This window comes from Lithobates pipiens, unplaced genomic scaffold (assembly GCF_037356315.1).
Source record: "Lithobates pipiens isolate NorthernLeopardFrog02 unplaced genomic scaffold, aLitPip1_a1.2 Scaffold_16, whole genome shotgun sequence".
Lineage (NCBI taxonomy): Eukaryota > Metazoa > Chordata > Amphibia > Anura > Ranidae > Lithobates > Lithobates pipiens.
In genome coordinates, this window is record NW_027507748.1 from 225,356,002 (window position 1) to 225,380,273 (window position 24,272).

General features: G+C 45.3%; 1 protein-coding gene across 1 annotated transcript in view; it reads right to left on the reverse strand.

Moving 5' to 3' along the window:
- Window positions 1–16,206, reverse strand: part of SHISA4 (shisa family member 4) — a 49,352-nt gene extending 33,146 nt beyond the window's left edge. Inside the window, exon 1 of the mRNA XM_077481147.1 lies at window positions 15,861–16,206. Coding sequence (XP_077337273.1) covers window positions 15,861–16,161 — 301 coding nt within the window. The 5' untranslated portion in view covers window positions 16,162–16,206. The remainder of the gene's footprint in view (window positions 1–15,860) is intronic.
- Window positions 16,207–24,272: the final 8,066 nt, after the last annotated feature.

Below are 24,272 nucleotides of genomic sequence, written 5' to 3' on the forward strand. Positions count from 1 at the left end.
TTTTAACCACTTGCTTACTGGGCACTTAAACCCCCCTCAGTCCCAGACCAATTTTCAGCTTTCAGCGCTGATGCACTTTGAGTGACAATTACGCGGTCATACAACACTGTACCCAAATGAAATTTTTATCATTTTTTTCCCACAAATAGAGCTTTCTTTTGGTGGTATTTAGTTACAGCTCGGAGTTTTATTTTTTGCTAAACAAACAAAAAAAGATGCAAAAAAAAAAAATCATGTTTTAATAGTTTGTTATAAAATTTTGCAAACGGGTCATTTTTCTCCTTCATTGAAGTGCGCTGATTAGGCGGCACTGATAGGCTGCATTGGTGGGCACTGATGGGCTGCATTGGTGGGCACTGATGGGCTGCATTGGTGGGCACTGATAGGCTGCACTGGTGGGCACTGATAGGCATAGTTAAGGCGGCCCTAATAGGCACAGATAAGGCGGCACCGATGGGCACAGATAAGGCGGCACTGATGGGCAAAGATGGGCACAGATAAGATGGCATGGATGGGTGGCACGGATAAGTGGCACGGATGGGTGGCACGGATGGGCACTGATAGGTACCACAGATAGATGGGACTGATGGGCACTGATAGGTGGCACTGATAGGTGGCTCTGATAGGTGGCACTGCTGGGCACTGATGGGCGGCACTGCTGGGCACTGATGGGCGGCACTGCTGGGCACTGATGGGCGGCACTGGGGTGCAGCACCTTTGAGGCAGATTTTGGGTGGCACTGTGGGTGGCACTGCTGGGTGGCACTGTGGGTGGCACTGTGGGCACTGCTGGGTGGCACTGTGGGCACTGCTGGGTGGCACTGTGGGCACTATGGGCACTGCTGGGTGGCACTGACAGGGGGGCACTTACTTTATTTCAGGATGGCACTGCGGGTGGCAGGTGGGCACTGGCAGGGGGCAGGTGTCCGCTTAAATTGCTGGCCGTGATCGGGACTGATGTCCCGAACACGGCCGCCGGCGATCGGCTTTTTTTTTTTCTCCTCGCGCTGTCAGCGCGAGGAGGAATACTAGCCGATTACCGGCTCCGTTTTATCACATGATCAGCTGTCATTGGCTGACAGCTGATCACGTGATAAGGGGTCGGGATCGACCCCTTACACGGATCGGTGATCAGGCGAGTCTCACGGACTCGCCGATCACAGAGCGCGCCGCGCGCGCCCCTCAGGGGGCGCGCAGGCCGCTCGTATCCGGGACGACGTCAATAGACATAGTCCCGGAAATGTGGGTCCGCGCTGTTGCCGTCATTTTGCAATAGCGCGGATCCCAAGTGGTTAAAGCAACAGATCAGTGCTATTTGCACCTTCAGCGTGGCTTGCGACTTCATTTGAAGTCTATGCAAGTCACAATGAAATTTGAAAAAGTAGTGCAGGAACTTTTTTCAAATTCGCTGCAGCATGAGTCGGGACAATCTGAATGGTTCCATTGCTGGAAATGGGGTGCGACTTGTCATGAGATTTGGAACTGTCAAATTGCGTGACATTGCACCGGTGTGAACAAGGACTTACAGCTTGCCCTATAACATGGAAAATCTCAGCGAGCAGTAACATGCACTTCAAATTTCAAAAAAGATTTATTATTAATACATGGAGAAATCTTAAAATTATAGATAGATTTCAGAGACACTAAGAGTCTGTTTTTTCTTACTGCCTGGGTGTTCTAACTCTACTAGCTTTCACCTCATACCCGTCTTATGACTGCTAGCGTAAACACTTAAAGTCTCTCCCATGTCAAGGTTCTGCAGACTATTTGTATTTTTCAAATGTAAAGTATTTATCAGTTATTCAGAAAAACATGCCTCCATTATATGGGAAAAAAGATGCCTGACTAATCACTTTTTTCCTAAGTGCAAAACAGGGTTTAGTAGAGAGTATTATGACTGCAAAAACCTGCATGAAGACAGAGATTCCCCTAAATATATCCTAATGGACATAAAAAAAGTGACAGTGAAGATTTATTCATGAGAATGTTTGATTTAACCATTTCACCCCCCGGAAGATTTTACCCCCTTCCTGACCAGAGCACTTTTTGCGATTCGGCACTGCGACACTTTAACTGACAATTGCGCGGTCGTGCGACGTTGCACCCAAACAAAATTTACGTCCTTTTTTTCCCCACATAGTTTTCTTTTGGTGGTATTTGATCACCTCTGCAATTTTTATTTTTTGCGCTGTAAACAAAAAAACGCATTGTTTTTACTTTTTGCTATAATATATATCCCCCCAAAATATATATATATATATATATATATATATATATATTAAAAAAACTTTTTTCCTCAGTTTAGGCCGATATGTATTCATCTACATATTTTTGGGAAAAAGAAATAAATAAATAAATAAATAAATAAATCGCAATAAGCGTATATTGATTGGTTTGTGAAAAAGTTATAGCGCCTGCAAAATAGGGGATAGATTTATAGCATTTTTATTATTTTTTTTGTTACTGGTAATGGTGGCGATCTGCGATTTTTATTGTGACTGCTACATTATGCCGGAGACACATCGGACAATTTTGACACATTTTTGGGACCATTGGCATTAATACAGCGATCAGTGCTATAAAAATGCATTGATTACGGTAAACATGTCACTGGCAGTGTAGGGGTTAACCCTAGGGGGCGATTAAGGGGTTAATTGTGTGTTTCCTAACTGAAGGGGGGAGGGGACTGACTAGGGGAGATGACAGATCACTGTTCATACTTTGTTTGAACAGATGATCTGTCACTTCTCCCCTCAGAGAACTCTATCCAGCAATATCCACGAGTTCCTCGGCCATCCGGGACTTTCCCTCCTGATTGGCTGACACACAGCAGCAGCGCCATTGGCAATCAGGAGAGAGAGGGGCCGGGGCCAAACCGCAGCTCCATGTCTGAATGGACACACAAAACTGCAGCTCCGCTCAGGTGCCCCCATAGCAATCTGCTTTCTGTGGGGGCACTCAACTGGAGGGAGGGGCCATGAGCAGCAAAGAGGGACCTGGGAAGAGGAGGATCGGGGCTACACTGTGCAAATCCACTGCACAGAGCAGATAAGTATAACATTTTTTTATTTTATTTTTTTAAAGGGACTTTACAATCACTTTATAAAAGCAGCTTGCATTTTTTGAATGAATTTAAAGCATTCTCTGATTGGATGAGCGTTAGAGGCAGGATGGTGACATCATACAATTCACCTCGTCCAATCAGAGAACGCTTTGCATACCCTATGTTCCTGCATTTCTGAAGACTTACATTGTGTACATTGAGATTAATGACATAACTAATAGCACTTACAATTAAACAAAGCCCAGCTTCTAGTAAATGTGTTGCATGGGCAAGATGACATGACATGAAAAACTCCTGTAAGCGAAACACAGCTACACGCGAGTTACCGCATTTAGCCGCTTGAAATGCCTCTAAACTCAGTGTCTGAACTAATTTTTTTGCTTTCCAAAAAAGGCCTCTAAACTCAACTGCCTAGAAACGACTATAAACAAACCTGCCTAAGTGCTAGTTCACACCAGACAAAGTTCCGTTCAGTTCCGTGTGCTTTTTTTCTGTACTAAAAATGCATGCACAGTGTTTTTCATGTAGACTCTAGTTCACACCATGCAGTCAGTTCCCAGTGCACAAACTGACCGGAAACTGACTGCATGGTGTGAACTAGAGCCATTGAAATAAATGGAAAACACTGTGCATGCATTTTTAGTACAGAAAAAAAGCACACGGAACTGAATGGAACTTTGTCTGGTGTGAACTAGCACACCAGAAGCCTACAAGATACTGTAGCCTCCTTATGAAGAGGTGCCCCCATTGCTCAATAAGGAATTCTTCTGCAGTTCTCAGGAATCTGGCAGAAGGAGTGTCAAGACGAATGGGGGACTTCCTCAACAGCTCCAACGTACAAACTGGCGTTCCAAGAGTTTCCGTTTCCTCGTTTTTCTGAGATGAAAACGTTCCTATGAATCCAGAGATAAAGAAATCTTTCTCTCAAGCATTGGCAAAAAGTGCTCATGGTGGCCCTCATGTGAGAGTAGAGGTTGGGGTTTGGTTAAATCCAAATGGACATTCTGGATCTCAAAAGATCTCAATTCAATTCCTGAATATAATCTTTTTTTTTTCAAAGTCAATCCAATCTCTTATCTCCATCCTACAAGGAGGAGAACTTCTGGCGTCAATCGTCAGAGATGCTTATCTCTATATGCCTATTCCCTCTCTCGTTCACTAGTAATATCTAATTTCAAAGTGTAAAATATAAATTTTCAGTGTGTAGCTCTGCTTTCTGGTCTAGCTGCTGCACCTCAAGTACAAAGGTTCAGGCTCCTTTTCTAGTCAGATTGAGGGCCCAAGGTATAACGATTGTGGTTTACCTAGTCAATCTATTCTTGATAGACCAGTCGGTAGCCCGCTTAGACCAAAGTATGATCACCAAATTCGACTACCTGGAATATCTAGGTCGGATTCTCAACCTAGGAGAAATCTTCTTTAAAACCATGAAGAAAATACTTGGGTCTGATCATAGGTACATCCAGATAAGGGTGTTCGTACCACAGGCAAAGATCAGCGCCATAAAGGAACTGATTTAGGTAGTCGAAGCAAGATGATTTTCTCCTATTCAACATTGCATGAGGTTGTTGGGAAAGATTTGAGGCAGTTTCTTATGCTCAGTCTCATTCTAGACTGCTGCAAAACAGTATCCTATCGGCTTAAACAAAGGGTTCAAGCTCTACATTCTCAATGTGTCTAACTCCAAAGCCTACAGCCACATCATCCTGATAACGCTGATCTCATCTGATCTTGGAGGCTAAGCAGGGACAGGCCTGGTTAGTACCCGGATGAAAGACCACCTGGAAATACCAGGTACTGTGGGCTGGGTGCGCCGGAGCCTCAGTTTATGGTTAACATCCAAAAATCTGCAAAGGTGAAAATTCTTGTTTAAGTTACATCTGAAATAGTAAAATGATCTTTCCCATTAACATTTTAGAAATTCAGGCAAACACTTGGTCCTGAGGGCCTGAACGTTCAGCTTAAGGTATTGTCCTGCCAGGATTCAATCCGTCTATGCCACAGCAATGGCCTATATTAATCCCCAAAGGGGCCCAGACATAGATCTGTTTATGTCCAGGTTCAACAAAGAAATCAACAACTTTGTGTCAAGAATAAAGGATCTACTAGCATGTGGAACAGATACCTTGCTATTCCTGTGGAATCGGTTCTCACTGATTTATGCATTCCCTCCTATTCTGCCTGCGTCCATGACTTCTTCACAGAGCAAGGAAGTCGTTGACTCTTGTGACCCCCAGCGGGGTCCAGGAAATCTTGGTATGCAGAGATTGTAGAGATGGCAGTATGGGACCCGTGGACCCTACCTTCAAGGCCAGACCTTTTCTCGCTGTTTGAAGGTTCAAAGTTCCATCCTACTTTACAAACACTAAATTTAATGGTTTGGCTACTGAGACCCACACTCTGAAGAAGTGTGTACTGTCAGGTTTGGTAGTTTTCTACCGTGGTTAATGCAGAGCTGGCCTCCATGGTTATATATTATAGAGTCTGGGAAACATATGTCTGCTGGTATGAAACCAGGAGCTGCACCCCAGAAAATAAGTCAAGGTAGAGTACTTGTTTTTTCTGCAGACGGGGTGAGAAATAAAGCTGGTCTTGAGTCCTTTCTAAGGACAGGTCTCGGCCTTATCTGTATTATTTCAACGACCACTTGCTTCACATTCTTTGGCACATAACTTTATTCATGGGGGAACACGGCTTAATCTCCGGTTAGGTAACCCCTGAACTCTTGGGATTTGAATTTAGTTTTGTCTGCATTACAAAACAGCGTTTTTTTGGGCCGATACAACATATTCCCTTGGTCCTTTTTTGGCAAGGAAACAATTTTTTCTGCTGAAAGAAGGGTATCAGTTTGGCTGCTCTTTCTTGTGCCATATTTTTATTGTTCACAAGGATAAGGTAGTATTGCATTCTCATCCTAACTTTTTACCAAAGTTAGTATCAGGTTTTTATCTAAGCCAGGATATTGGTCTACCTTAATTTTTCCAGAACCCTGTTCTTTGGAAGAAAAAATCACTACATTTTCTTGATGTGGTGAGAGAAGTCAATGTCTACTTAAAGGTGATTGCTCAGATTCCTCCTTTTCATATTAAAAGCGCACTCCACCAGGGCTGTTAGTACTTCAGTGCAGTGCAGTGCATCACCAAGCCTCCATGGCTCAGATCTGCAAGGCCGCAACTTGGTCTTCAGTCCAAACATTTACCAGATTCTATCAAGTAGATGTAAATGGTCATGAGGATATAACCTTTGGACGCAGTGTACTGCAGGTGCAGTATAAGTCCTCTAGTCTCTTAGTGCCCCATTTTTGTTGTGTCTCCCTCCCTTCAGTTGGCATTGCTATGGGACATCCCACATAGTAACTACTATGGCTCTGTGTCCCATGATGTACGATAAGAAAATAGGATTTTTAAAACAGCTTTCCTGTAAAATCCTTTTCTGTGAAGTACATCACGGGACACAGAGGTCACTCCCTTGTTTTGGTATACACGTGTATTGCTTTTCTACAAAACTGAGGTACTTCCAGTAGTGGGAGGGGTCATATAGGGAGCAGACTCTTTGTCTTAGGACGTGCCAGTGTCCATCACTTGAAGGTGGCCTATAACCCACATAGTAACTACTATGGCCCTGTGTCCCGTGATGTAGGTCAAAGAAAAAGGGTTTTACAGGTAAGCTGTTTTAAAAACCCAATCTTTTTTTTTGTATTGCTCAGTGTCCAATCTTACTGCAGTTGGCAGTATAACCCAAAGGTAAAAGTCTCTGTGTACAAAGGTAATCAGTCCTTTTTATTATCTGTATGAAGAAGACAAAGGTTCTGTTGAAGCCACTCTTACCACTAGGTTGTGGACTGCATTTCTCTGATAGGCGGAGCAGACCCCACACAGTGGGGCTGTCTCCTACTTGAGTACATCCCCACAATCCACTGTTACTCATTCTGTTTGCAGTCATGGCAATGACTTTTCTGTTTTGATTTGTCCTTGTTGCTTGTGGCCCATTTATACACCTCCTTTTTGCTCTTTTACTCATACTCAAAATCTTTTGCACTATTATCCTGTGCTGTTAAAAACTGTTCAAAACTCGAATAAACATCTTTGTTAAAGAACAAGAGAAAAAAGGTCATAGTAGGTAAAACAAGAAGCCCTGCATTTTTGTTTTTCTCTCTCTAGAAAGGGTTCATATGCTGTTATTTTCATCACGTATAATTATAGGTAGGGTAAGCCTTCTACCACAAAATGCAATACCGTACATTTCCTAAATGATGCCATTTATACCAGGGTGGTAACTAGACATAATAATATGATGGATATCATGTTTGGTGTCACTCTCAGCATTTATTGCTGAGAAAATATAGTACTTATTGATGTAACATTTTAAAATTGTCCCGAGGGTGTTCGTAAAGTTAAGAGTTAGTTCAACTTCATGTAAACCTTTATTTTAAGATTAACTCTAGGGTTTTATGTCAAGCAAAATGGAATAAGGTGAAGGGTTAGGGTTTTTAGAATTTCAGTTAAAGGGGTTGTAAAGGTATATATTTTTTCACCTTAATGCATTCTATGCTATACAGGGAGATTGGAGAAGTTCTTTAACCCTGAACTGCACAGGGGGTTTTTTCACTGTCAGGGCAATTAAGATGTGGAACTGCTGTTCACATTACATGTGATGTCTGCCATACAGATAGTGACAGATAGTATGGCTGATATCACACCGCATTTGGTCCAAACACGCAGAGGACCCTTTTTTCTGTTCGGACCAGAATCATTCATGTCCGAACTGTCAGTTCGCAGTGCGATACATGAGCTGAAATGGGGGTGTCGTTAACATATAATGACACTTCCCGGCAGTTAGCATATGGCAGGTGTCGGGTGCTATGCGGGAACCTGCAGTGGATTTGCAGGGTTCTCGCATCGCACAAGTGTGAACCGGCACTGAAACCTACAAAACTGTTTACCAAAATGGTTACATTCAAGGCGTGTTTTTGTTGACAATCATCACAAAGACCAACAGCTGTGTCAGCTATCAAACGATTTTTTGAACCCTCAAATGGCTGGTATCATAGCTGATCATAAACCGCACCATAGCAACTGAAAATCCAAGCAGAGGACAAGATGGCATTGTCTTCAGCTGTGAAGGATAAGAGGGATTCATTCTGCTTAAAGGCTCATTCACAGGGCGCAGAGGTCTGTACAGTGTGAAGAGCTGTTTGTTCATGCATCTGGAGCTGCGTGCAAGTGGCCCGTGTCAGTCAATGGAGATTTAGCAACTGTCCAAACTCAACCACACACCGAGTCTGAGATGCATGCAGGGATGGGTGCCCACTGCAGACACACGCTGTCTGTGTTTGCAGCAATTCACCTGTCCATGCATCTCTATTGACTAACACCAGCTACTAGGGATGAGCTCTGGCGTGTTCGCCTGCAGAGCCTTCCTGGCAGAGCCTGCCAGCAAGTCGGCGCAGCGCTGCGCTAATCACAGGCAGTGAGACATTTCCCGATCTCTGCAGCCGCGTATGGGGACAATGTCTCACTGCCTGTGGTTAGCGGAGTGCTGCGCCGATTTCCTCGCGGGATCTGCACATGGAGCATGCGAACACGCCAGAGCTCATCCTTACCAGCTACCTGTAACGCAGCTCCACATGCACGTGTGTAAATGAGCCTGGAACAGGCACTTCTGCCAAACAGGTGGTCTGTTATAGAAAGTGGGAAAAAAAACGAAAAATCTAATGGCAGGATAAATAGGCAATAAAACCATGTTACAGGGGGGAGACAGGTAAACAAATAATACTGTGTTAATGCTAATGACAGATTGTATCATATCATGTTATTTGTTATTTTCCCCATAGTTACACTTTATGTTTTTGAGTCACGTTAAAGTGGTTCTAAAGGCTGAAGGTTTTTTTTTACCTTTATACATTCCATGCATGAAGGTAAAAAACCTTCTAAATTCAGCTCCTCCCTAATTACCTGAGACCGATCTGGAACCAGCTATGATGTGCATGAGAGCAGCTGCTCTCCCGGCTCTCTCCCACCTCATTGGCTCAAACACGGGAGCCATTTGTTATTCAGAGCTAACGAGGAGGGCGTGGAGCATACAGCTGAGCCCTGTTCTGTGCATCAATGGACATACAAGCGGCTTGCTATGGGGGCACTTAGCGGGGGGAGGGGAGCCAGAAGCACCGGTGGGGGCTCAGAGAAGAGGAGGATCGGGGCTGTTCTGTGCAAAGCCATTACACCGAGCAGGTAAAGGCCAATACACATGGGTCGAATGTTGGGTGACATTCGGCCCATGTGTACAGCCGCCGGTCCGACAGAAGCTGGCCGTCAGCTTCTGTGGAAGGGTCATGACCAAAAAGGGTCTGCTGAATGGTTCCATATCAACACGATCAGCCATTGGAGAGCGCTGACTGGAGTGTTCTGGGGGTAGCTTATTGTTTTTAAGCACAGTGATATAGTGACAGTATAGAAATAATACTTTTTACTATGGCTGCTTTCACACCGAGGTGGCGGTTAGCTTTTTGGGCGCTAGCGGGGAGCTTTTAACCTCCGCTAGCGGGGTTAAAAGTGCCAGTGTTGCGGTGCTCCCAAAATCGCTTTTCAGGCGCTTCCGAAGCGCTGCCTATTCATTCCAATGGGCGGTGTAGGAGCAATGTATACACTGCCCCCAAGATGCTGCTTGCAGGACTTTTTTTTCCGGTCCTGCAAGCGCACTGCCCCATGGGCATGAGAGGCAGTTTTCAGGGGCTTTACAGGTGCTATTTTAAGCGCTGAAACGCCTAAAAACTGCCTCAGTGTGAAAGTAGCCTATCACAAAAGTGTTTACTCTTTTTAGTCACAGCGTTGTCCTCGCCTACAATCCATTATTATAACCCTGCCTCAGCAGCTTTGGTATGCATGTGTGGGAGTGATGTCATTGCAACTCCAGCCACTCACAGCTTTAGTCCGCGGACCCGAAAGGAAGACCAGGTGAAGATGGAAGTGCCTTCAGCTGACAGTGCGCCACTGGGGGGCTTTGTTCTAAGTTAAGTTTCAAATAATGTGCTAGGATGTGATGCATTCTAGCACATTGCCTTGCAGGTTACTACCGCTTTAATGTTTTAATGTTGCCAGTGGCAGAATTACCAGTGTGACCCCAACTTTAAACCAAACTTCTACTGAAAGTAAGAAGGCAGCCTTGCATGAGCTCTTTCTGATAATGCCCAGTACTGGTTCAAGGATCATGACATTACCCTGTCCAGTACAGAAACTGGGTGTAAGGTGAGTATATGTTCTTCCTCCCTTCCTACCAAGGGATATCCACCACCATCAAATCCATTACCTCAAACATATAAAGACCAAATCGGCTATTTATACCCAGGTCAGGTCTATGGACCATCCCTTCACAACTGTCAGTCGGCCAGCTACATAAATTTGTCCTAATCTCTATTGTCTCCCCCTGAGCAATATAAAACTGTCTCTATTGTCAGCCCTCCAGCTACGTAAACCTGCCCTGATCGTCACCCCTACAAGCTATAAAAACCTGTCCCCATCTCCATCATCATCCCTCTAGCTACATAAACCTGTCCTGATCTCTATTGTCACCCCCAGAGCTACATAAACTTGTGTTGATCCCCACTGTCACACCTACCTCCATGTAAACTTGTCCTAATCGCTACTGTCACCACCCCCAGCTACATAAAGCTACATAGACCTGTCCCAATCTCTCCCGACAACTCAACCCCCCCCCCCTTATATAAACCTGTCCTGATCTCTACTGTCACCACCCCCAGCTATATAAATCTGTCTAGATCTCGACTGTCAACCCCCCCCCCCCCCCGAGCTATGTAAACCTGTGCTAATTTCCACTGTCGCACCCCCAGCTATGTAAACCAGTTGTCCTGCCCCCAGCGACCTGTCCCAATCTGTCACCCCCCAGCTACGAAAACCAGTCTGGATCTCTACTGTCACCCCACAGCTATCCCGATCTCCACTGTCCTGCCCCCAGCTATGTCTGTTCTGATATCTACTGACCCCCTCCAGTGCTATGTACACTTGCTCCAATCTCTGTCAACCTCCCCCCCCCCCGCTATGTAAATATGTACAGATCTCTATTGTCACCCCCCACACACAGCTACGTAGAGCAGAGCTGTCCCAATCTCCACTGACACCCCCTAGCTATGAAATCCAGTTCTGATCTTTATTGTCAACCCCCAGCTAAAGTAAACCTGGTCCAATCTTCACTGTGATCCCCAGCTATCCCGATCTCTATTGTCCTGTCCCAGCTATGCCTGTTCTGATCTCTACTGACCCTCCTCCACCACAATGTAAACTTATCCTGATTTCTACTGTCACCACCCGCAGCTACATAAATCTGCTCAGATGTCTATTGTCACCCCCCAGCTACGTAGACCTGTCCCAATCTAGGGCCGAAACAATGAATCGATTAATCGACAATGAATTGATTATTAAAACAGTTGTCAACTATTTTCATAATCGATTAATCAGCCAGCCGATTAGTTGGCCTGCATACAGAATGCATTATTTGTTTACATGTCATGAAAATACAGTGCAGCACACATACAGCTCAGTATACCATTCATATATGACAGTAAGTGCCTGAAAACTTGTGAATGTGTGAGGAGCAATGCCTCATGGGACATGTAGTTCTCGGCAGGAAGTGATTGGTTCTAAAGGCAGAAGTTTTTTTTAAAGAATCAGGGCTGCTCTGTGCAAAACCATTACACAGAGCAGTAACATGTTTGTTGTTTAAAAAATAAATAAATAAAATTACTTTAACCACTTCTCGTCTGGCCTATAGCAGAATGACGGCCGGGCGGTGGTTCCGTTATCCTGACTGGACGTCATATGATGTCCAGCAGGATAACAGCCACCGCGCACCCATGGGGGCACGCATCGCGGCGATTGGTAGTGCGGTGTGTCAGTCTGACACACCGCTACACCAAATCTCGGTAAAGAGCCTCCAGCAGAGGCTCTTTACCACATGATCAGCCATGTCCAATCATGATGTAAACAGGAAGAGCCGTTGATCGGCTTTTCTTCACTCGCGTCTGACAGGCGCAAGTAGAGGATAGCCAATTGGCTGCTCTCCTGACAGGGGGGGGTCTGTGCTAATTGTTTATCAGCGCAGCCCCCCCTCGGATCCCGCCCAGGACCACCATCATGCCGCCCAGGACCACCAGGATGGCCATCCACACTGGACCACCAGGTATGCCCCCCTAGACCACCACGGAAATGCAAATCTGTGCCAAGGCAGCTGCCAATCAGTGCCCACTCACAATGCCTACCACTGCCAGTGCCACCAGGGATGCCTATCAGTGCCACATATCAGTACTGCAAATCAGTGACCATCAGTGCCACATATCAATGCTCATCAGTGCCGCCTATCAGTGCCACCCATAGGTGCCCATCTTTGCAGCCTTTCAGTGTTCATCAGTGTCGCCTATCAGTGCCCATCAGTGCTGCCTATCAGTGCCACCCATCAGTGCCCGTCAGTGCCCGCTCATTGGTGCCGCCTTATCAGTACCCATCAGCACAGGAGAAAACTTACTTATTGACAAAAATGTTATAACAGAAACAAAAGCAAAAACTTATTTTTTTCAAAATTGTCGTTTTTTTAATGTTTAGCAAAAAATAAAAACCCCAGAGATGATCAAATACCACCAAACGAAAGCTCTATTTGTGGGAACAAAATTATAAAAATTCTGTTTGGGTACAGTGTGGCATGACCGCACAATTGTCATTTAAACAGCGACAGCATAGAAAGGTGAAAATTGGCTTGGGCAGGAAGGGGGGTAAGTGCCTGGTACTGAAGTGGTTAAAGACTGTATGCGGGGAAGATCAGCATCTGAACCCAGAGAAGGTAGAGGCTGATAGACTGGAGGTAATATAAGGCCTTAGAGCCCTTTCACACTGCAAGAGCGGGGTCGTTAGCGGTAAAGCGCCGCTAGTTTTAGCGCCGCTTTTCAGGTGCCACCAGGGTGCTTTTAACCACTGCTAGCGATCGAATCAAGGGTTAAAAGCACTGCTCCTTTTAGGTGCTTCGGTGACGCTAACCATTGACTGCAATGGGCAGGGGTGCTTTAGGAGCCTCAAAGAAGCTGCTTGCAGGACTTTTTTGGACGCCCTGCCAGCGCAGCGCCCTAGTTTGAAAGCACTCTGGCTTTAACACTGGGCTATAGCGCCTGAAAATGCCTCCTGTGTGAAAGGGGTCTTAAAGTACATTTTTACCAGTATTGTGCATTATTTTTAAAATGATCATATCCATGAAAAGTCTCAGCTTTCAGTACTGCTATAATATAAAATATTTTTATCTCCCCTCCACCCTTCATATAGCTTTATGTCTGACTCCTAGTTAAAATGCCCATATATCCTACTTCTGGGTATATTTATTTATTTGAATAAGTGCACTACAGATCATTTCACATCGTTTCCTATGGGACACGTTCACATCTATGCTTTTTTCAGCCGCTGCGTATTTGGAGAAGGTCAGGAACTTTTTTCAATGCAAAACGGTCCTTTTTTGGCCTTTTTGGTTCAATAGACTTCAATGGAGAAGCTGCAGAAAAGCATGTAGTGTGTTTTTGCAGCAATTTGCGTTTTTTAATCTGCCAAACAACAGACTGGCCAAAATACAAAATGCAAATCACAGCAAAATCGTGTGTGCAAACATGCTAAAAGCACTGCAGAAATGGATCAAAAGCAAACTGCAGACGAGTATATTCATACGAAAAATCTTTGTACATTTGCTGAATGAAAGAATGTCATTTGAAAATTTCACTTGCTTTTAGGCTGCTTTCACCCTGGGGCGGGGGGTCCGTTAACGGTAAAGTGCCCACACGAAATAAATGGTTAAAAGCGCCCATGTTGCAGCGCTTCCAAACACGCTGCCCATTCAATTCAATGGGCAGGGGCAATGTAGGAGTAGTGTATACACTATTCCCACACCACGCCAAAGAAGATGCTTGCATACAGATATTTAACCACTTCAGTATAGGGTCTTTTCACCTCCTTCCTGCCCACGCCAATTTTCAGCTTTCAGCGCTGTAAAATTTTGAATGACAATTGCGCGGTCATGTAACACTGTACCCAAATAAATTATCATTTTGTTCCCCACAAATAGAGATTTCTTTTGGGGGTATTTGATCACCTGCGCGATTTTTATTTTTTGCGCTATAAAATTTTTTTTTTACTTTTTGTTACAATAAATATCCCATTTTTTTTCCCTTAGTTTAGGTCGATATATATTTTTCTACATATTTATGGTAAAAAATAAATAAAAAATAATTGCAATAAGCGTACATTGGTTTGCGCAAACGTTATAGTGCCTACAAAATAGGGAATAGATTTATGGCATTTTTATTATTATTATTTTTTTTACTAGAAATGGCGGTAATCTGCGATTTTTATCATGACTGTGACATTGCGGCAGACAGGTCGGACACTATTTTGGGACCAATGACACTTATACAGCGATCAGTGCTAAAAATATGCTTTGATTACTGTATAAAAGTCCCTGGCAGGGAAGGAATTAACACTAGGGGGCGATCAAAGGGTTAAATGTGTTACCTAGGGAGTGATTCTAACTGTGAGGGGAGAGGACTGACTAAGTGGAGGAGATCGATTGGTGTTCCTATATACTAGGAACACACGATCGGTCTCCTCTCCCCTACAGGACGTGGATCTGTGTGTATACACACACAGATCCGCATTCCTGTTCTGTCACCGGGCAGCGCATCAGCTTCCGAGCAACGCGGCACGCGCATGCCCCCTATACCGCCGACAAGCTGAGGATGTCATGTGACGCCCGCCCAGGATGGGAGATCCCACCTGCGGACGTCACATGACTATGAGCAGGTAGGGAAGTGGATAAGAATAAATTGCCTTTTTTTATTATACACCACACTTTTTAGAAGGTTATTTAATTAATCGGAACAATAATCGGCCAACTAATTGATTATGAAAATAATCGTTAAGCTGCAGCCCTATCCCAATCTCTACTGTCATTATACCCTCAAACCAGTCCTGATCTCTATTGTCACCCCCAGCTACATAAGTCTGTTCCAATCTCTACTGTCTCCCCACCCCCCAAGCTATGTAAACCTATCCCTATTGTCCTGCCCTCACCTATGCCTGTCCTGATCTCTACTGCCACCGACCCCCCAACCTCCCCCCACCCCTATGTAAACTTGTCCCAATCTTCATTCCATCACCACGTAAACCTGTGTCCTGATCTCTATGGTCACAGCTACATAGACCTGTCCCAAATTCCAATGTCTTCCCCCCACTACATAAACCCCTGATCTCTAGTGTCACCCCCCAGCTACATAAGTCTGCTCCAATCTCTACTGCCCCCCCCCCCCCAAGCTACATAAACCAGTCCTGATCTCTATTGTCACCCCCCAACTACATAAGTCTGTTCCAATCTCTACTGCCCCCCCCCCCCCCCATAAACCTGTCCTGATCTCTATTGTCACCCCCCAGCTACATATACCCATCCTTAACTTCATTGTAAACATCCTCCCACAGCTATATAAACCTGTCCTGATCTTTACTGTCAACCCCTAAGAAGTGCATTTGCCACCATCGCCCCTCCACAGAAGAAAACATGATGCTCGGCAGAACCGAGATGTCCTATTTATGTGTCTCCAGGCGACGCTGCTGTCCCCAGAAGTCTGTGGTCACTCACTCCACACCAAATAAACACAAACCTTGTACTGCACTACAGAAGTGATGTGCTATCCTGTAGCCAGCACATAACCCTGCCCATGTATAGAGCTAAAGCCTGAGCGGAGGGGGCAGCCCATGACTTACCCAGCGGTGACATGACATGAAGTAGGATCCAGGCGGCTCCTAGAAGTTGCAGTGCCATCTTCAGCAGCGGCGCTGGGAGGAGGAGGAGGAGGAGGGGGAGGAAGAAGTCTCTGAGGCTCCCTGTCTCCGGCGGCCCCGAGCCTGTGTGTAAATATGGATGTATGAGAGGCGCAGCTACACCCAGCCGAATCCTCCTCCAGCCGAACCTCACTACTACACAATATACGGAAAGTGCCGACTCAGGAGACTTGTCATGAGAGACACACAAGGGGAGCAGGCCTGAAAGGAGCCATGCTCTCATTTAACGATATAGCGAATGGAAGGATGAGCGAGGCATGTGTATTATATTACACGGCGTCATAGGGGGTGGTACAGAAAAAAAAAACTGGCAGACTATTTCTAACGGGTCCTGCCCTCTCCTTCTCAGTCTGTAGGACCTCCTTGGGTGGACTCTGGTCTGTTTATTGTGGGTCTGACTGCTTTTAGAACACCCTTCTTCCTCCTTAGGACCTGACAGGAATTCCCCAGGAAAATGAGACTTGGTTTGGAGAAGGGTGTGACCCTAGTCCAGTTTATTGCTGTCTGTGGCTTTACTTCCAGTCCTCAACCACAGGAAGTGAGGACCAGCCTGGCCACAGGTCAACAAGCGACAAGAGTGTTTACTTTACTAGTGTACTGCGGAAAGAGTAAGAGGTTCTTTCACACAGGAGCCATGTTAAAACGAGCGGTGCTGTTAAAGCGGGATGCTTTTAACCCCAAAGAAGAAGTTAAAAATGCCCGTGCTGTGGCACTTCGCATGCACTTTTCAGGCGGTTCAGAAGCACTGTCCATTCATTCCAATGGGCAGGCGTCTTCAGAAGCACTGCCCAATCATTTCAATGGGCAGGGCGTTTTCAGAAGCGCTGCCCATTCATTCCAATGGGCAGGACGTTTTCAAAAGCACTGCCCATTCATTCCAATAGACAGGGCGTATCTAAACGCAGCGCTCCTGAACCGCTCCCCAATGATGCTGCTTGCAGGACTTTTCGGAACGTCCCACAAGCGCACCACCCCAATGTGAAAAGTCACACTTGAATGAATAAAAGGTTTTTTTCAAGCGCTTATGCAGGGCTATTTCCAGCGCTAAAGCACCTGAAAACCGCCCAGTGTGAAAGGGGTCTTAAGGAAATATATTATACAAATTTTGGCTGGTTCCTAATGAGTTGGCCAAAATTCGCTAAGTGGATGGTAGCACTGAGCCAAACGTTCAGTGAATGTGACTTGAAAGAAAAGTACAGTGCCTTGAAAAAGTATTCATAAGACCTCTATAACTTGATTGTGGACCAAAGTAGTGTTTACACCAACAGTACATCGCCGGCAACCAAAATTCATACCTTGCCAGGCAGTTCAGGTGGAAACCTATCAGAAAAACTTTTTTGGGCCTAACCCTTAAAAGGGGTTGTAAACCCTTGTGTCAGTGGCGTCACTAGGGTTGGTGTCACCCGGTGCGATAAAACATGGTGTCACCCCCCCTCCACCAACTATAGTCACCTTTCAGTACAGACCCCCCTCCACTAAGTATAGACCCCACTCTGTCAGTAAAGACCCTCCACTAAGTATAAATCCCCTCCATCAGTATAAACCACCTCCCTCAGTACAGACCCCCTCCCTTAGTATAGATCTCCCCCTTAGTATAGACCTACCCCTCAGTATAGACTCCTCCCCTCAGTACAGAACCCCTTCGCTCAGTATAGACTCCCCCCTCAGTACAGACCCCCCTTCCCTCAGTATAGACTCCCTCCTTCAGTACAGACCCCCCTCCCTCAGTATAGACTCCCCCCTTCAGTACAGACACCCCTTCCCTCAGTATAGACTGCCCCCCTTAATACAGACCCCTCCATTAGTACAGACCCGCCTCAGGACAAACCACCCCTCTTCTCCAATAGTACAACCCCCCTCTCAGGACAAACCACCCCCTTCTCTAATATTACAGACCCCCCCTCAGGACAAACCACCCCCCTCCTCCAATAGTATAGACCCCCCCTCAGGTCAAACCACCCCCTCCATTAGTACAGACCCCCAACAAACCACGTCCTCAATTAGTACAGACCCCCCCAGAACAAACCATCCCCCCTCCATTAGTACAGGCCCCCCCAGAGAAAACCACCCCCCTACATATAATATAGCTGTGACAAAAGCCAACCTCATCAACAAGCCTCCAGCCCCCTCACAACACCTCACCTTGCGTGGTGGAGAACATCCCTTCCCCTCCAATCGCAAGCCAACACCCCCGCACCAGCTTGGGCGGCTCAGGTACATGAAACACCCAGGCGGCAGCTGGAGAGAAGAGGACAGTGTGCAGCTATGCCACTCGGGTAGAGAGCAGAGCAGGCTTGGGCAGGAATGAGAGACAGAGAGGAGGAGGAGAACACATGCCAGGCACACCCGCAGCACTGGAGGTGTGTTCCAGGTGAACTAAAAAAACTGCCAGAGGGAGCCAGAGCATTCATCACCCTCGGGAATGCATCACCCTTCTAGCGGGTGGCATCTGGTTACGGACCACACTCCCCGCTCCCCCTCCCCCCCCCCCAGTGACGCCACTGCCTCGTGTTTTTTCCTATGCATTAAGGTGAAAAAGTTTCTGACACCGACCAGCCCCCTAGCCCCCCATTTTTCTCACCTGAGCCCATTCGTTCCCTCAGCGGAGACATGCTCTTCCTCTCTGACCATTGTCTCGGCTCTTGATTGAATAGATTGATAGCAGTGCAGCCATTGGCTCCCGCTGCTGTCAATCAAATCCAATGACATGGTGCCGGGGTCGAGTCCTGCATTCTGTGTCAATGTACACAGAAGTAGGACTCGGCAGCACGCCTGCATGGGTGTACACCTTAGGAGAGCCTTCTCCAATGTGGACACTCGAAGCGGGAGGAGCTACCGGTGTCATCGGGGGACCTCAGAAATCGACGATCGGGCCTCTCTGTGCAAAACGAATTGCACAGTGGGGGTAAGTATGACATATTTTTTTTTTTTTTTTTTTTTTAAACAGAGTTTACAACCCCTTTAAAGGATAAGTTTACTTTTGGGAACATGATACAGTGCCTTGAAAAAAATATTCATACCCCTGGATATTTTCCACTTTTTGCCATGTTACAACCAAACATTTAAATATATTTTATTGGGATTTTATGTGATAGACCAACACAAAGTGGCACATAAATTGTGAAGAGGAAGGATAATGATAAATGGTTTTCAAAATTGTTTACAAATAAATATCTGCAAAGTGTGGCGTGCATTTGTTTTCAGCCCCTTTTACTCTGATACCCCTAACTAAAATCGTGGAACCGATTGCCTTCACAAGTTACCTAATTAGTAAATAGAGTCCACTTGTGTGTAATTTAGTCTCAGTATAAATATAGTTGTTCTGTGAAGCCCTCAGAGCTTTGTTAGAGAACCTTAATGAACAAACTGCATCAAGAAGGCCAAGGAACACACCAGACAGGTCAGGGATAAAGTTTAAAGCAGGGTTAGATTATAAAAAAATATCCCAAGCTTTGAACATCTCACGGAGCACTGTTCAATCCATCATCCGAAAATGGAAAGAGTATGGCACAACTGCAAACCTGCTAAGACATGGCCGTCCACCTAAAGCAACCAAGAGGCTCATGGTAACTCTGGAGGAGCTGCAGAGATCCACAGCTCAGGTGGGAGAATCTGTCCACAGGATAATTTTTAGTTGTGCACTCAACAAATATGGCCTTTATGGACGAGTAGCTAGAAGAAAGCCATTGTTAAAAGACAGCCAGAAGAAGTCCAGTTTGCGAGAAGCCATATGGGGGACACAGCAAACATGTGGCAGAAGGTACTCTGGTCAGATGAGACCAAAATTGAACACAGCAGAAAACTAACACTGCACATCACCCTGCGGCTTTTGAACACTGCAATGTCTGTCGTCTGTCTGCATGATACGCTGATCAGGTAGGCAGATGGGGGATTGCGGTTAGTGGTGGTTACGGTTAGGAGTAGTGTTAGTTAGTGGTGGTAGTGTTATGGTGCCAACTTGCCAAGTCATTGCAAGTCATATAGCCCAAGTCAAAGTCAAGTCGCAAGTCAGTAGTGACAAGTCAAAGTCAAGTCAAGTAATTTACTGAATTCAGTCAAGCAAGTCGCAAGTCCTCAAACAGGTGACTCAAGTCTGACTTAAGTCAAGTCATGTGACTCAACTCCTCCACCTCTGGTTATTATCCACACTGGGACAAAGATCAGAAGTATAAGCATCATCAGAAGGCAGAAGGCCTTCCCAGAAGTCTGTGGTGAAATGAGGGACATCACTGTCCTTTATTTCTGTGCTTGTCTTTTGAGGACTTAAAACACCTGCTTCGCCTCTTTCCAGCCTTTCTTCAATTTAGATCAACCTTCTTTTCTCTGCTGGCATGGATCCAGGTAGAACTTTCCTCGGTAAGGATGGTGGTCCTGGTGATGGCTACCACTTTGGTCACTGGTCCGAATGGAATCTCTTGCGGCTTTCGACCTTTCTGAAGCCTCTGGACCAAAACTTGATCACTGACCTGGGACGGGTGGGTTAGTACCTGTGAAGAAGAAGGAGAGGTGCGAGCGACTCTTCTTTGAACAATATCAAGAGTTTCAATTCGTTTTTTTTTTTTACATATTCCTGCTGTATTTGTTCGAAATCCCCTTTCTCCACCATCAAAGGATGATTAGCCCACGGTGTGGGGAATGGCCTAGCCATGAGTACCTCAAAGGGGGAATAACCCGTCACACTGTGAGGGATCATTCTGATTTCAGCTAATACAGCTGGAAGAACTTTTTTCCATTTGCCAAAATTCCCACCCGTAGCTTTCCTTATCCTGTCTTTAATTGTTCTATTCATTCTCTCTACAATCTCTGAACTCTGTGGATGGTAGGGGAGGTGAAACTTCCAGTCTATTTTTAGTACTTTTACAAGATCTTGGCAGATTTTAGCTGTGAAAGCTGTGCCATTGTCTGAATTTATTTGCAATGGACATCCCCATCTAGGAGTAATTTCCTGTGTGAGGATCTTCACTACAGTTTGTGCGTTTTCATTGTTGGTGACAAAGATTTCTGGCCAGCGTGACATCATGTCCACTATGACCAAAAGGTATTGTTGTTTCTTTCCTTCTTTGGGCATATGTAAAGTCTATCTGTAAATGGGTAAACCGTGTTGTTGGGTACTCAAGATGTTCATACTTTGATTTCTTTGGGTTTGTTGGATTGTTCCTAATGCAAGTGATACATCTCCATACAAAAGCTGTGACTAGATTAGGTAATCCTGCAATGAAAAAATCTGCATCTAGGAGTTCACATGTGGCCTGCCAGCCCTTGTGACCCAGTCCATGGTATTGTGCAATGAACAGGGGGGGGGGCTAGCAACAGGAATATACGGTTTCCCCTCATTTCAGATTAATCCTGTTTTAGGATCCTTCTGTACCATCCCATTACAGTTCCATTGCGCAATATCATCAGGGGTGGCAAAAGCCTGCAGTTCCGTGAGCCAATGTGTCTCTTTTAGGGAACATGGCTGAGGTGTTAGCATGGGCATTTGAATGTCTGCCTTTTGTGTAGATGCAGCTACTTTGGCGATTCTGTCAGCTAGGGCATTACCTTTGACTATATCAGTCATTTGGCTTATATGTGCCTTACAGTGCATGATAGCTAGTTTTGAAGGCAACTGAATTGCATCTAGTAATGCTGTGACTAGGTCAGAGTGTGACATGCTCTTTCCATCTGCTGCTACATATCCCCTGCAAAGCCATATTACACCATGGTCCCAGAGCACACCATGAGCATACCTGGAATCGGTATAAATGTTTACCTCTTTTCCTGCAAACAGCTGGCATGCACGGGTTAATGCTATAAATTCAGCAGCTTGTGCAGACTGATAGGGTATTGGATTGGCTTTGAGGACAGTATCCGGCAGTTGGACAACAGCATATCCCACGTGATAGACATTATCACTTGTCTGCTGCAAGAGCCATCAACAAAAACTGTTTGTGCATTAGGAATTGGTACTGAAAGCATATCTGCTCTAGGTGAAGTGTCCTGATGTATTGATTGTGTACAGTCATAAGGTGGTGGTAAGTCATCCTGTTCTCCTTTAAGACCTAATAAGGCATTCAAAATTGGAGCTGTGCCAGAGTTTATGCTTGAACTTTTTATTTTCAGGTTTGGATTGGACAGGAGGATGACTTCATACCCACTCAATCTTTGTGCTGACATATGCTGAGTATGTAAAGTTTTGAGAGTGTGGTAACGTTGTGTGAAGTATGTAAAGTAGTGTTATGGCCAAGGTGAATGGTGTTGCCATCTCTACAACCATAGCACAAGAAGCCAATGCTCTAAGACACACAGGCATGCCTTGCACCTGTACTGGAACCACCTTTGAGAAAAAAGCTACAGGGCACAGTCTCCCACCATGTTCTTGGACTAGTACTCCCGCCATGGTTCTGCAATTTTCCATGGCAAACAAGTGAAACATTTTGCCAAAATCAGGGAGGCCGAGGCTCGGGCTGGTACCCATTGCACATTTCAATATGGCAAAGGTACTCAACCTCCTGTTTACACCATTGTAATTTTTTCTTAGACACTTTGTGACCACATGTATGTAACCATTTCAATAAGGATAGACTATCAGCTCGGCAGTCCTCCTCTGAAGAACTACAAATCAAAAGATCATCAACATATTGCAACAGTACAGAACCATGAGGGGCAGTCCAAGGCCTGAGGGTGGCTTGGAGTACTATAGAATAGACCACAGGTGAGTCTATGTAACTCTGGGGCATTCCACACCAGGTAAACTGATTATGTTGGTCAATCGACATAGTAAAACCAAAGAGTGGCCGTGTCTCCTTGTCTACAAGGATGGAGAAAAAAACATTCTTTAAATCAATCACAGTAAAACATTTGGCCGTTGCTGGAATGGAGGACAGTAGTGATGGAACATCAGGTACAATGGGTGCTATTGGGACTATGAGGTCATTTATGGCCCTCAAGTCCTGTACAAATCTGAAGGAGCCATCCGGCTTCTTTACAGGGTTAACAGGTGTGTTGCATGGAGAAATAATTTCCTCCAGGGTTCCATCCTGCAGGAACTTTTTCACCATTGGCACTATGCCATCCATCTTCTCTTTAGAGAGTAGATATTGTTTGTGATAGATAGGAAATGCACCTTCTTTGAGAGTGGGCTTGTATGGTGTGCATGAAATAAGTCCTACATCCAGATCTGATGTAGACCAGACCTGGGGGTCTATATCCTCAAAATCTTCTTCACTATTTTGTTGTGACAGAATCAATAAACCTGGTTTGCATGCTATTATAGTGATTTTAGCTGAGGAAATGTCTAGACCTCCTTCTGAGTTGGTTCTATTTGTGATTCCCAGTGGCCCAAACAAGTCTCTTCCCAACAAATTTACAGGGCACCTTGGTATTATCCTAAAAGAGTGTGTCCATATGGTGTACCCTTCATCATCTTCTATTGGTAGGGGTGGGGGCCTATATGTTTTTGTCAGTATCCCATTAATTCCCAAAGAGGGTTCCGCTAGTTCCCATTTGCCTTTGAAATGATCTTCACAAATAGTACTCCTAGTGGCCCCGCTATCAACGAGATAGGGAAGGGGTCTCTCATTTATTGAAATAACAACCATTGGACTGTCACTGAAATCATCCGAGACAAAAGGAAAAGCTGGGACACTACCCTCCGGGCCCCATCATTGTTGTTGATTTCCCCATTTGATGGGAAATTTTGGACCTTGTTGGATGGATGCCTGTGGTTGTTGTGTCTGGTTTTGGGCAGAGCTGGAGATGGGAATCTGAGGAGGGGTGGAGTCTCACCCAGTGATCCTCAGCACCGCAATTGAAACATCCATTGTTTCTAGAGTGACTCATCCCTGTTCCATTTCTGCCTTTAAATCTGCCTCTACCTTTTCCTCTGCCTCTAAAGTTTCCCTTCATATTCCCTTGGAAATGTTGTGTGGAGACAAGCGACGGCTTTGGTATATCAAAACAACCTGCTGCATCTTTCAGTGAAAGTGCTTTGCCAAAATCAGTTCTAGAAAGGGTTGACCATTCAGTAATCATTTGTTTGACTGTAACCACTAAATGGGGTTTGAGATTACTCAGGAAAGTCTGGATCAATAATGGATCCATAGTTGGCAGAATACCCAAACCGGCTTTCTGTCCATCCTGCCATATGATCCACCCAAGGGTTAACTAGGCAGTGATGTACATTCCATTTTCCTATGAAAACAAAACAATTTACAGTGCTTGACTGCCACCTAGCAGTGCAGACAATCAGACAACGGTGTGAATCAGACAATCACACATCTACCACACACACATCAATCATTACATCTACTTAGATTCATTTAACAAAAAAATTGGTACTGTCTGTGATACTTT